The 12,996-nt window shown below is 37.8% G+C and overlaps 1 protein-coding gene across 2 annotated transcripts in view; it reads left to right on the plus strand.

Annotated features, from left to right (window-relative positions):
- SPAG17 (sperm associated antigen 17) overlaps positions 1-12,996 on the plus strand; it is a 285,936-nt gene that overhangs the window by 168,852 nt on the left and 104,088 nt on the right. For both annotated transcript variants that reach the window (XM_051857350.3, XM_051857351.3), the window contains one exon: positions 4,419-4,578. In XM_051857350.3, the coding sequence (XP_051713310.3) occupies positions 4,419-4,578 (160 nt within the window). The remainder of the gene's footprint in view (positions 1-4,418; positions 4,579-12,996) is intronic.

A 12,996-nucleotide genomic window follows, 5' to 3' on the forward strand; every position in this document is an offset into this window, starting at 1 on the left:
TAGCTGTTTGTAGTGACTCCTGATGATTCTTTTTATTAGGTGGTGTCTGCTGTAACATCTCCTTTTCATCTCTGATTTTATTAATTTAGGTCTTCTCCCCATGCCCCTTTTTTTGGTTAGGTGGTTCAGTGATATATCAATCTTGTTTATTTTTTCAAAAAACCAGCTCTTCATTTCACTGTTCTTTTGTAATTTTTGTTTCAATTTTGTTTATTTCTTCACTATTTTAATTATTTCTTTCCTCCTATTAATTTTGTATTTGGTCCTTGAGATGCAATGATAAATCATTTATTTGATCCCTTTCCAATTTCTTTATGTAGGCACTAATTGTTATAAACTTTCCTCTTAATACTGGTTTTTCTGTGTCTCATAAGTTATAGTATGTCATATTGTCATCTTCATTAATTTCTAGGGATTTATTTATTTCCCTTCTGATTTTTTCTATGACCCACTGTTCATTCAGGAGTGTTGTTCAGTGTCTGTGTGCTTGCATAGTTTGTGTTTTTCTTAAACTGTTAATTTCCAGCTTCATTTCACTGTAGTCAGAAAAGATATGTGGTATGTTTTCAATTTTTTCGAATTTATTGAGACTTGCTTTATGGCCTAGCATATGATGCATCCTAGGGAAAGTTCCATGCACTGATGAAAAGAATGTGCATTCTGCAGCTGTGGGGTAAAATGTTCTGTAGACATCTGTTAGGTCCATTAGATCCTTCATGTCAATTTGCTCTGTTGCTTTTTTATTGATTTTCTGTCTTGTTGATCTGTCCATTGATGAAAGTGGGGTGTTGAAGTCCCCCGTTATTGAATCGGAGTCTATGTCTCCTTTTAGTTCAATTATATTTGTTTTAAATAGCCAGGCACCCTGGCATGGGTACATATATGTTTGTTATAGTCACATCTTCCTGTCGAATTGATTTCTTAATCACTACATAATGCCCTTCTTTGTCTCTTTTAACTGTTTTTGTCTTAAAGTCCATATTATCTGATATTAGGATGGCTGTGTTTGCTTTTTTTGCTTTCTATTAGCATGGAATATCTTTTACCAACATTTTATTTTCAGTCCATGTGTATCTTTGTTGGTGAGGTGTGTTTCTTGTAGGCAGCAAATATACGAGTCTTGTTTTTTAATCTATTCTGCCAATCTGTATCTTTTAATTGGAGAATTTAGGCCATTTACATTCAAGATTATTATTGATAAATAATAACCTGGTCCTACCATTTTTCCATAAATTTTCCTATTATTTGTTTTGGATTTTCTTTTCTACTTTTATTAGGAGATTTTCTGCCTTCACATTCTTTCATAATGATGACTACCTGTGTTTCTGTGTGTAGCGCATCCTTAAGCATCTTTTGTAAATTTGGATAAATGGTGACAAATTCTTTCGATCTCTGTTTTTGAAGGTGTTTATTTCAACTTGATTTATAAATGAGAGCTTTACTGAGTGGAGTATTCAGGTTGACAGTTTTTTCTTTTAGGACTTGGACTATGTCTCTCCATTCTCTCCTAGCCTGTACAGTTTTTGATGAGAAATCAACTGTCAGTCTAATTGGAGATTCTCTGAAGGTAAGCTGGTGTTTCTCTTGTGCAAATTTTAGAATCTTTTCTTTATATTTCACTGTTGAAAGTTTGACTAAAATGTGTCAAGGTGAAGATCTTTTCTGATCATGTCTTTTAGGGGTTCTGTGCACTTCCTCTGCTTAGATATCCCTATACTTCTACAAATAGGATGTTTTCTGCTATTATTTCGCTGTATAGGCCTTCGAATCCATTCCTTCTTTTCACACCTTCAGGCACTCATAAGACACATATGTCATTTGATAGTATCCCATAAATCTCAAACACTATTTTTCTTTTTTCTTATTTTTTCTTCTCTTTTATCTGATTGAGATATTTCCAAGGATTCTCTTCTAACTTAGATATTCTTTCTTCAACCTCACCACATCTGTTGTTAAAGATTTCCACTCTGTTTTCTCTTTGACATATTCAATTCTTCATTTCTAATATTTCAGTTCTCTTCCATATCTCTATCTCCTGGAAGCATTTTTTATCCTTGTCATAAATGGATTTCTTTAATTCATGTATTTGCTCCTCTGTATTTTTGAGTAATCTTTTGATCATTCTTTTTAATTTATTTCCAGGCATTTCATTGATCTGTTCATCATCACATTTTGATATTGAAGTGTTGTTGTGTTCCTTTTGGGGGGTCTAATTGTCTTCATTATTCATGTTTCATGTGTTTCTACAGTTATTTTTAGGCATTTGTGGAAACACTTGGTGCTTTTTTCCACTGACAACTTTTATCTTTGAAATATGTCTCTATGGCTTAATGGAGTGTTTGCTCCTTTGGTGGATATCCAGAGGCATGTGCTGGGTGGAGCCAGGGAGCCCCAGCCAGTGCTTGAGGGTGGGGCAAGAGTCCAGAATGACAGGTAAGTTGGGCATGGTAGACCTTCTCTATAGTCAGCAGGAGGAAGGATATGATCAATCGGCTGAGGTGATCACAGCATCATCCCCTCTTTGCAAAGGTGAACCAATCACCCAGGGGAAGCCCACAGTGCCCAGGCACCTCACCCATGCAGGCACATGAACTGCATCAGGGATCTGTGTGTTCCTCAATGTGAGTCCAGAACCCTGAGCCTCTTAAGCCAGCCCCAACAATTGCCCAAGGACCTAGCCACACCCTATCACACAATCACAGGGAGCAGGGAATCTACTCTCGGCCGCACAGTCCTCCCCCAGCCACTGGAAGAGTTGGGACATTCCCATAGTCAGCTGGGAGAACAAGACATGTAATCAATAAGGCAGGAGATTTGAAGAATTCCTTGGAAATGCAAGTCAGATGAGATCAGACTGATGAAGAAACAAAGGCAAAGTTTAAAACAAGTACAGAAGAAAAACCTACAGCAAATTTGGAAATCAAAACACAGACAATGTGCAGATGGAGCCCTGGACTCAACAAATCAAGGAAGTTCCACAGGCAACCACATGGAGGATGGGAGCCAGAGCCACATGTACTCTTCCACCTCTCCCCAGTGAGCACAAGAGAGAAGCTCCTACAACCAGACTACACTACAAAGCACTGAAGAGGGATTCTCAAGAAGAATTATGACCATGCACCCAGGAATCACAACCTTGGAGGGACACCAACCCCAGAAAAGGAAAGTACAAAGTTCAGTAAATTTTAAAAATATCATCTAAAAATAAAAGTAGATAAGCAAGAAATAGTTTTAAAGTAAGTAAAAGGAATATGGGCAGAGATAAAAGAGTAGCAATCCATAAAATAAGAAAGAAAAAAATTCTATGAAAAAAATCAAATGTTAAAAATTAAAAATAATTATGAAGTATCATTTGGCAGAAGGGATGGATTATGAGGAAAAGTTAAAAGATGTGGTACGGGCATTGACATAATAGAATTTTCAGAATACAGAAATAATAAGAATGAAAGGAAAAAAATAAAAACATAAGAAATCTGCCCAGAACTTAAAAAAAAAAAAGAATTCAGATTAAACAGGGAACCAATTGTCAATCAGGATGGCAATAATGGATCGGCTGTAATAATCTTTAGAAGATCATGAAAATATGTCATCCTGCACTTTTCAGGACTGCATAGATAGAAAAGCTCAGAAAAGGGAATCAGTTCCTATAAATGAGTAAGAATCAGGTGAGGCTGAGCATGGGGGCACAGTGGGTTGAGGTGCTCTCATCTCAGCCTGCCGGGTTTGAATCTCACCTCCACTTTGGATGCAGCTTCCTTCTCCTAGTTCTTCCTGCCATCCATATTGGAGACATGGATGGGCTTCCCGCCTCGGCTTGAGTCTGGCCCAGCTCTGGCTGTGGAAGCCACTAGGGAATGAACCAGCAAGTGGGAGATCTCTCTCTCTCTCCCTCTCCCTCTCTCTCTCTCTCTCTCTCTCTCTCTCTTTCTGTGTGTGTGTGTGTATATACATTAAAAAAAAAAAAAGAATCACATGGACGTTTGATTCCATGCCATGTTTATTAGGAGGCTATACAGACTGATACTAGACAGATGTCGTACAATGCCTATATATACATAGTAGATATTAATAGGTACTAAACATTTAAGTATCTGATGACACTTCAGAGTATAAAATTTCCCTTACTGAACAGGGGAAGGGTAAAGAATAGAAAAAACAATAAAACTTAATCCAAAAATGGAACATGAAGAAAAAAGAACAAGATAAATGGAAAAATAAAATAGCATAATCACACTGGCTATTAAGCTAGTGTCTCTGAACTCCAAATCTAACCTTCTATAATATGCTTTTTGAGAGTCCGGAGGACTGCAAACAGAACTGCTTCTTCGATTTTGAGATTATTCAGTTTGTCACATGATGCTTATTGTTAGCTTCTTCCTTGCTGCATAGAATGCTGAGAACTTTTCTTTTTCCTTCAGATTCTTTTTGCAGACGGCACTGTGAGCAGTAGTCCCAATTCTGGCCCTGTTCATCCTCCTCCAGAAATGTCACCGAGCCCTCATGATGGAGATTTAATCGACTCGGCTTCTCAGCAAAAATCAGAAACAGCTCCATCTGAGATTGTCATCACAAAGAAAGGTAAAACTGGAAGCCTCTTGATTGATAATGGATTTAATAAAGTCTTCAAATGCTTAGTAATTGTTCAATACCGTCATTGTACATCTTGTCTTTTCTATCAATATATTTCACATAATTCACACACACAAAGGTGCTTTCTTTTTTTAATATTTATATTTTATTTTATTTAATGAACATAAATTTCCAAAGTACAGCTTATGGATTACAATAGCTTCCCCCACCATAACTTCCCTCCCACCCACAACACTCCCCTCTCCCACTCGCTCTCCCCTTCCATTCACATCAAGATTAATTTTCAATTATCTTTATATACAGAAGATCAATTTAGCATATATTAAGTAAAGATTTCAACAGTTTGCACCCACACAGAAACACAAAGTGTAAAATACTATTTGAGTACTAGTTATAGCATTAATTAAACACCTAAGAGTAATTGTGTATTAATTACAGAGTTCAACCAATAGTTTTAAGTAGAACATAAAAAATACTAAAAGGGTTAAGTATTAAGTTCTTTTTTTTTCTGTTTCTTTTTGTTTGTTTGTTTGTTATATAGTTATTTTTTTATTTAATAAAGGTGAATTTACAAAGTGCAGCTTTTGTATTGTTGTGGCTTCCCCACCCCAATCTCCCTCCCTCCCGTGGCCCTCCCCTCTCCCACTCCCTCTCCCATCCCCCCCTTCATCAAGTTTCATTTTCAATTACCTTCATATACTGAAGATCAACTTAGTATACACTAAGCAAGGATTTCATCAGGCTGCACTCACACAACCGCACAAGGTATAGGGTATTGTTCGACTAGTAGTGTTGTTTTTAAGTTTCATAGTAGAACACATTAAGGACAGAGATCCTATGTGGGGAGCATGTACCCAGTGACTACCGTTGTTGATTTAACAATTGGCACTCTTATTTATGACGTCAGCAATCACCCGAGACTCTTGCTATGAGCTGTCTAGGCTATGGAAGCCCCTTGAGTTCACCGACTCTGAACTTGTTTAGTCAAAGCCATATCACAGTGGAGGTTCCTTCCTCCCTTCAGAGAAAGGCGCCTGTCTCCTTGATGGCCTGTTCCTTCTGCTGGGGTCTTGTTCACCAGGATCTTTCATTTAGATTGTTTTTTGCCACCGTGTCATGGCTTTCCATGCCTGTGAGACTCTCGTGGATCTTTTAGCCAGATCCGAATGTCCCAAGGGTTGATTCTGAGGCAGGAGTGCTGCCATTCTATGAGTCTGCTGTGTGTCCTGTTTCCCCTACAGGATCATTCTCTCCCTTTTAATTCTATCCTTCATTATTTGCTTACACTGGTCTTATTTGTGAAATCTCATCAACACATACCCTATCTTTTTTATCGGGTGTGTATTTATACTTATCACTTTACCAAGTGCGTTGGCATTGGTACCTGCCTCCTTGGTAAGATTGAGTTGAAATCCCCTGGCACATTTCTAGTTCCACCATTGGAGGTAAGTCTGAGTGAGCATGTGCCAACCTATATATCTCCTCCCTCTCTTATTCCCACTCCTATGTTTAACACAGATCACTTTTCTGTTAATTTTAAACGCCTAAGAATGATTGTGCATTGATTACAGAGTTCAACCAGTTGTCTTATGTAGAACAAACAGAGCAACAACAACAACAAAAATACTAAAAGGAATAAAATAGTAAGTTGTTCCTCAACAGTCTAGACAAGGGCTGATCATGTCATTGCCTCTCATAGTGTCCATTTCACTTCAATGGGTATCATTTTAGATGCTCGTTTAGTTGCCATCGATCAGGGAGAACATATGATATTTGTCCCTTTTGGACTGGCTTATTTCACTCAGCATGATGTTTTCCAGCTTCCTCCATTTTGTTGTAAATGCCCGGATTTCATTGTTTTTTTACTGCTGTATAGTGTTCCATAGAGTACATATCCCATAGTTTCTTTATCCAGTCATCCGTTGATGGACATTTAGGTTGATTCCATGTCTTAGCTATTGTGAATTGAGCTGCAACAAATATTGAGGTGCAAATGGTTCTTTTTTTCTCCCCTTTAACTCCATTTGGGTAAATTCCAAGGAGTAGGATGGCTGGGTCCTGTGGGTCCTCAGGTTTCTGAGGACTCTCCAAACTGTCTTCCATAGTGGCTTTACCAGTTTGCATTCCCACCAACAGTGAATTAGTGTCCCTTTTTCCCCACATCCTCGCCAGCATCTGTTGTTGGTTGATTTCTGTATGTAAGCCAATCTAACCGGAGTGAGGTGAAACCTCATTGTGGTTTTGATCTGCATGTCCCTGATGACTAGGGATCCTGAGCATTTTTTTCATGTGTCTGTTGGCCGTTTGGATTTCCTCTTTTGAAAAATGTCTGTTAAGGTCCTTGGCCCATTTTTTATTGGGTTGTTTGTTTTGATTTTGTGGTGTTTTTCGATCATTTTATAGATTCTAGTTGTTAATCCTTTATCCGTTGTGTAGTTTGTGAATAACGTCTCCCATTCTGTTGGTTGCCTCTTCACTTTCCTGACTGTTTCCTTTGCTGTAAAGAAACTCTTTAATTTGAGGTAAGCCCATTTGTTTATTTTATCTTTGATTACTCGTGCCTCTGGGGTCTTCTCCAGGAATTCTTCGCCTGTTTCAATATCTTGAAGGGTTTCCCCTATGCTCTCAATTAGTTTCATGGTGTCATGGCGCATCTCTAGTTCTTTGATCCATGTTGAGTGGATTTTTGTATAAGGTGTAAGGTAGGGGTCTTGCTTCATACTTCGACATGTGGACATCCAGTTTTCCCAGCACCATTTGTTGAAGAGGCTGTCCTTGTTCCAGGGGTTGGTTTTAGGTCCTTTTTCGAATATGAGTTGGTTACAGATGTTTGGATTGATCTCTGGTGTTTCTATTCTGTTCCATTGGTCTATCCATCTGTTTTTGTACCAGTACCAGGCTGTTTTGATTATAACTGCCCTGTAGTATGTCTTGAAGTCTGGAATTGTGATGCCTCTGGCTTTGTTTTTATTGTAAAGGATTGCTTTAGCTATTTTCGGTCTCCTGTTTCTCCATATGAATTTCAGCATCGTTTTTTCTAGGTCTTTGAAGAATGACTTTGGTATTTTGATTGGTATTACATTGAACTTGTAAATTGCTTTTGGGAGAATGGACATTTTGATAATATTGATTCTTCCAATCCATGAGCATGGCAGGTTTTTCCATTTTTTGTGTCGTCTTCTATTTCTTTCTTTAGTGTTTTGTAATTTTCATCATAAAGGTCTTTGACATCCTTGGTTAAATTTATTCCAAGGTGCTTTATTGTTTTTGTGGCTATTGTGAATGGAATTGATCTTACAAGTTCTTCCTCGGCCCTGGCATTATCTGTGTATACAAAGGCTGTTGATTTCTGAGCATTGACTTTGTATCCTGCTACTTTACCAAACTCTTCTATAAGTTCCAATAGTCTCTTATAGGAGTTTATCGGGTCCCCTATATATAGTATCATGTCATCTGCAAATAGTGATAGTTTAACTTCCTCCTTTCCCACTTGTATCCCTTTAATTTCTTTTTCTTGCCTGATGGCCCTGGCTAACACTTCTAGGACTATATTGAATAGCAATGGTGAGAGTGGGCATCCCTGTCTGGTGCCAGTTTTCAGTGGAAATGCCTCCAACTTTTCCCCATTCAATATGATGCTGGCCATTGGCTTATCATAGACTGCCTTAATTGTATTGAGGAATGTTCCTTCTAACCCCAATTTGCTTAGGGTTTTCATCATGAAAGGGTGTTGTATTTTGTCAAATGCTTTCTCTACATCTATTGAGATAATCATATGATTTTTGTTTCTCAATTTATTAATGTGATGTATTACATTGATTGAATTTTGAATATTGAACCATCCCTGCATACCAGGGATAAATCCCACTTGGTCTGGGTGAATGATCTTTCTGATGTGCAGTTGGATTCGGTTTGCCAGAATTTTGTTGAGTATTTTTGCATCTATGTTCATCAGGGAGATAGGTCTGTAGTTTTCTTTCTCTGTTGTGTCTTTTCCGGGTTTAGGAATTAAGGTGATATTGGCTTCATAGAAAGAACTTGGGAGGATTCCCTCCCTTCCAATTGTCTTGAATAACTTGAGAAGAACGGGGGTTAGTTGTTCTCTAAATGTCTGGTAAAATTCAGCAGTGAAGCCATCTGGTCCTGGGCTCTTCTTTTTCAGTAGTGCATTTATTACTGATTCAATTTCTTCCACGGTTATGGGTCTGTTTAGATTTTCTATATCTTCACGGCTCAGTTTAGGAAGGTTGTATGTGTCCAGGAATCTATCCATTTCTTCCAGGTTCCTCAATTTGTTAGCATACATCTGTTTGTAGTGGTTTCTGATGATTCTTTTTATTTCTGTTGTGTCTGTTGTTACATTTCCATTACTATCTTTGATTTTACAGATTTGGGTCTTCTCTCTCCTTTTTTTTGGTTAGTTGGGCCAATGGTGTGTCGATTTTGTTTATTTTTTCAAAGAACCAGCTCCTGGTTTTGTTGATCTTTTGTATTGTTTTTTTGGTTTCAATTCTGTTTATTTCTTCTCTGATCTTTAGTATTTCTTTTCTCCTTCTGGATTTGGGCTTGATTTGCTGCTGTTTTTCTAAATCCTTGAGGTGCATGGAGAGTTCATTTGTTTGGTTCCTTTCCAGCTTCTTGATGTAGGCATCAATTGCTATAAACTTTCCTCTTAGCACTGCTTTTGCTGTGTCCCACAGGTTTTGATAGGTTGTGTTATCATTTTCATTTGTTTCTAGAAATCTTTTGATTTCTCTTTTAATTTCTTTGATGACCCACTGTTTGTTTAGGATCATGTTGTCCATTCTCCATATATTTGCATGTGGTGTAGAGATTCTTGGGTTGTTGATTTCGAGTTTCACTGCGCTGTGGTCTGAGAAGCTACATGGTATAGTTTCAATTTTTTGAATTTGTTGAGGCTCCCTTTGTGGCCTAGCATATGGTCAGTCCTAGAGAACGTTCCATGTACTGGGGAGAAATACGTGAACTCTTTGGCTGTGGGGTGGAAGGTTCTGAAGATATCTATTAGGTCTATTTGGTCTATAGCGTCAATTAACTCTGTTGTTTCCTTGTTGAATTTCTGACTGGTTGATCTGTCCATTGGTGAGAGTGGGGTGTTGAAGTCCCCTGTTACTATTGTATTTGAATCTATATCTCCCACAAAGGTGCTTTCAAAGGCTTGTGGAAGGACAAGTGTTTGGTGCAGTAGTTAATACATCACTTGGAATGCCCATGCCCCATATTAGAGTGCCTGGGTTAGAGTCCTGGATCTGCTCCTGATTCTAGCTTCCTGCTAATGCACACCGAGGAGACAGCAGGTGCTGGCTCAAGTACTTGGGTCCCTGCCACCCATGTGGGAGACCTGGATTGAGTTCCTGCCTCCTGGATTCAGCCTGGCCCAGTCCTGTATGTTTGAAGCATTTGGGAAGTATACTAGTAAATGTGCAATCACTCTCTCTTTCTCTTTTTTCCTTCTCTCTTTCTCTCTTTCTTCACTCTGCCTTTCAGTTGAATGAATAAATAAATAAATAAATAATCTTTTCAAGTTCATAGAAAATGAACTTACAGCAAGTTCATTTTGGTATAAAAAAGTTGAAATTCATATAAAGTTTTCTTTTAACCTTTTTTTAAGGCATACAAACTTCATGCATTTCATAAATACATATTTAGAAATATAATGATTCTTATAATACACATTTTCCACAAACTTTTTGAGGCACTATGTGCATGTGTATGAATTTTCATTGTAATCATAGAATTACATGCTATTTTCTGTTAGTAGTATTAAGTACCAGACATTTTCCCATGTTGTTATATATTCATGCATAGCACCCAGGAACAATTCTGAATATTTTAAATGCTAAATCAGCCTACACAGCATCCTGGTGAGGTGCATACTTTAATAATCCCTGACAAAACCAAGACACAGAGAGGTTAAGTAACTACCCTGAGGTCTCTAAGCCAGCAAATAATGCACCTGACCCTTAAATTACACTGCCCCTTTTGTGCCTTACAATATTTCCTCAGTTTCTCATAAGCTTTATTGAAGCCAGTATTTAATCTTTTTTTGTCATCAATTTCACGTTCCGCCATAGTACCTAGTACCTATGTGGAGGCAAACTGAATTCCTTTTTTGATTGCTCAAAATGTGGAAAACACATTTCCCTTTAGTAAGAGCAGGAGATTCCTGGTTGGAGAAATAAATGACGGCACCACCCTATGGCTTTCCAAATTCCCCAGCTCTTGACGCAAGAGGGGCTGATGCAGGAGCAGTCTGTGTAGCCGCTTCTCGGAGCTGGACCTGGATGTGGGGGACTTCTCGCAGCGTGCTGTGTCCTAGGTGTCCTCACAGCCCTTCCACACAAGACGACACACCCACATTTAGAAAAAGTCGTGGACACGTCTTCAGAGCAATCTGAGGTTTACAGGAAAAGTGAGCAGAAAGCAGAGAACTCCCACTACCTCATCTCTTCTTGGCTCAGTCCTCCCTTTCTTGAACACCTTGCTGAGGGTGATCCGTATTTTACTATTGCTGAGCCAGTGTTTTACATGATAGCGAGCTGAAGTGTGGATTTTACTCTGAGGTTCACTCTTAGTGTGCATTCTACGGGGTAGGACAGCTGCATAACGTTCTGAATCCACCACTTCAGACCCACAGGGGATGATGTCACCACCCCCAGATTCCCTGGGCCTCACCTACTCACCCTTCTCTTCCCTGCACTTGGAGCCAGGCACTCCCTCCCTGAATGCTTGCCAGCAGGGGACCCTTCTCCAGTCCCTGCAGGTCTGCCTTTCCCAGAATGTCACGTATTTGGAATTACGCCGCCTGCAGCCTTTCCAGCCCAGCTTCTCTCATTTAGTGTATGTTTAAGATTCACCCACTTCATTTAGTCACTTAGCAGCCAGCTTCCTTTTATTGGACAACAATATTCCACATGATTTCATCAAAACTAAAAGAACTGTAACACCACAAAGCAGCTGGTCTTACTGATATTCGTCATTTTTCTTGAATTGTTCCCCAGATTGTTGAAATGTTTTGGCCATTTACCAAAGTTCTGGAAAAGTTGACTTTGATCATTTTCCTGGTGTTCTCTTATTTTATGGAGGAATGGAATTTCACAGTCCCATACTTACCAATCCAGCAATGTTCTCCCACCTCACAATTATATAATGTTTCATAAGGAATATTTAGTATTTTCATTATTTTCTGGTTCTAAATATTGTTTGATTTCCATTATAACATTTTCTTTGACCCTTGAATTATTTAAATGTGTTTCTAAATTTCCAAACCTATGAAGTATTTGTGTTTTTTTTAATTTGACTCTTAACTAATTGTTTGAAATTGTTAAAACGAGATTTATGGCCACATATATGGTGAAGGTTTTAAAAAATTCCAGGTGTTAAAAGAGCATATATCCATTTTGATACAGTGTTCTCTTTATGTTTACTAGGTGAAACTTGCTAGCTGTGTTATTTCTGTATCCCTATCTATATCTGGATACAGCAAACTTTTCTGTAAAAAGCAAGATAGTAAATGTTTGAGACTGTGGGTCATCTGGTCTCCGTCTCTGTCCCAGCTACTCAAACCTATGGTTAGAGTACAAAAGCAGCCATGGACAATCCGCCATTAAAGAAAGCTGGGTCTGTTGTGTGCCAATAAAACTTTATTTATGGACTCTAAAATTTGAATTTCAAATAACTTTTATGTGTCACAAAATTTTCTTCTCTTTTTTTCAAATCTGTTTAAAAATTTAAAAAGAACAATAATATTGCAGACTATATAAAATATAGAGCAGGCCTTATTTGCTTTGCAGGCCAAAAGTTCCCAACCCTTATTCTCTATCCTTACAAATTTGCTTCAATCTGTGGTATCAGTTTATTCAGCACAAGTGAGCTCCAGTCTCTTGAAAGGAGAGAGTAGTCTCTTCCGTGCTGTATTCCTTATAATTTAATCTTTACTTCTCTATTTGCAAAATAAATTAGTCTTTTTTTAGAAAATTCTGTCAGATATTTTGAGGATGTTATTTTAGATATTAACAACTTTAGAATTATACTTTAAGGTAAATTAAATCTTTCGTCATAATGCCTGAGTTTTCATTCTACGATTCCTTTTTCGCCATAATACGTATTTTTCTTTCATTATTATAGCTCCAGTAGTTTGCTATTGCTTAATACTTTACCAGTCTAACTTTTCCCAAACTCATATTTTATTTCCTATATTTTATGTTTGAATGTGTCTCTTGTGAGCAACATATAAGTGGGTATTTTAAAAATCCAATTTAAAAAATTTTCCTTTAGAGATTTTAGTCTACTTCTTGTATTATTGACAGTTGCTGATAATGTCTTTATGTTGCCTTTATTTCTTTTTTTTAAAAAAGTGTTTATTTATTTATTTATTTATTTATG

This window comes from Oryctolagus cuniculus, chromosome 7, assembly GCF_051225735.1.
Source record: "Oryctolagus cuniculus isolate XC-2025 breed Fujian yellow rabbit chromosome 7, ASM5122573v1, whole genome shotgun sequence".
NCBI classification, from domain to species: domain Eukaryota; kingdom Metazoa; phylum Chordata; class Mammalia; order Lagomorpha; family Leporidae; genus Oryctolagus; species Oryctolagus cuniculus.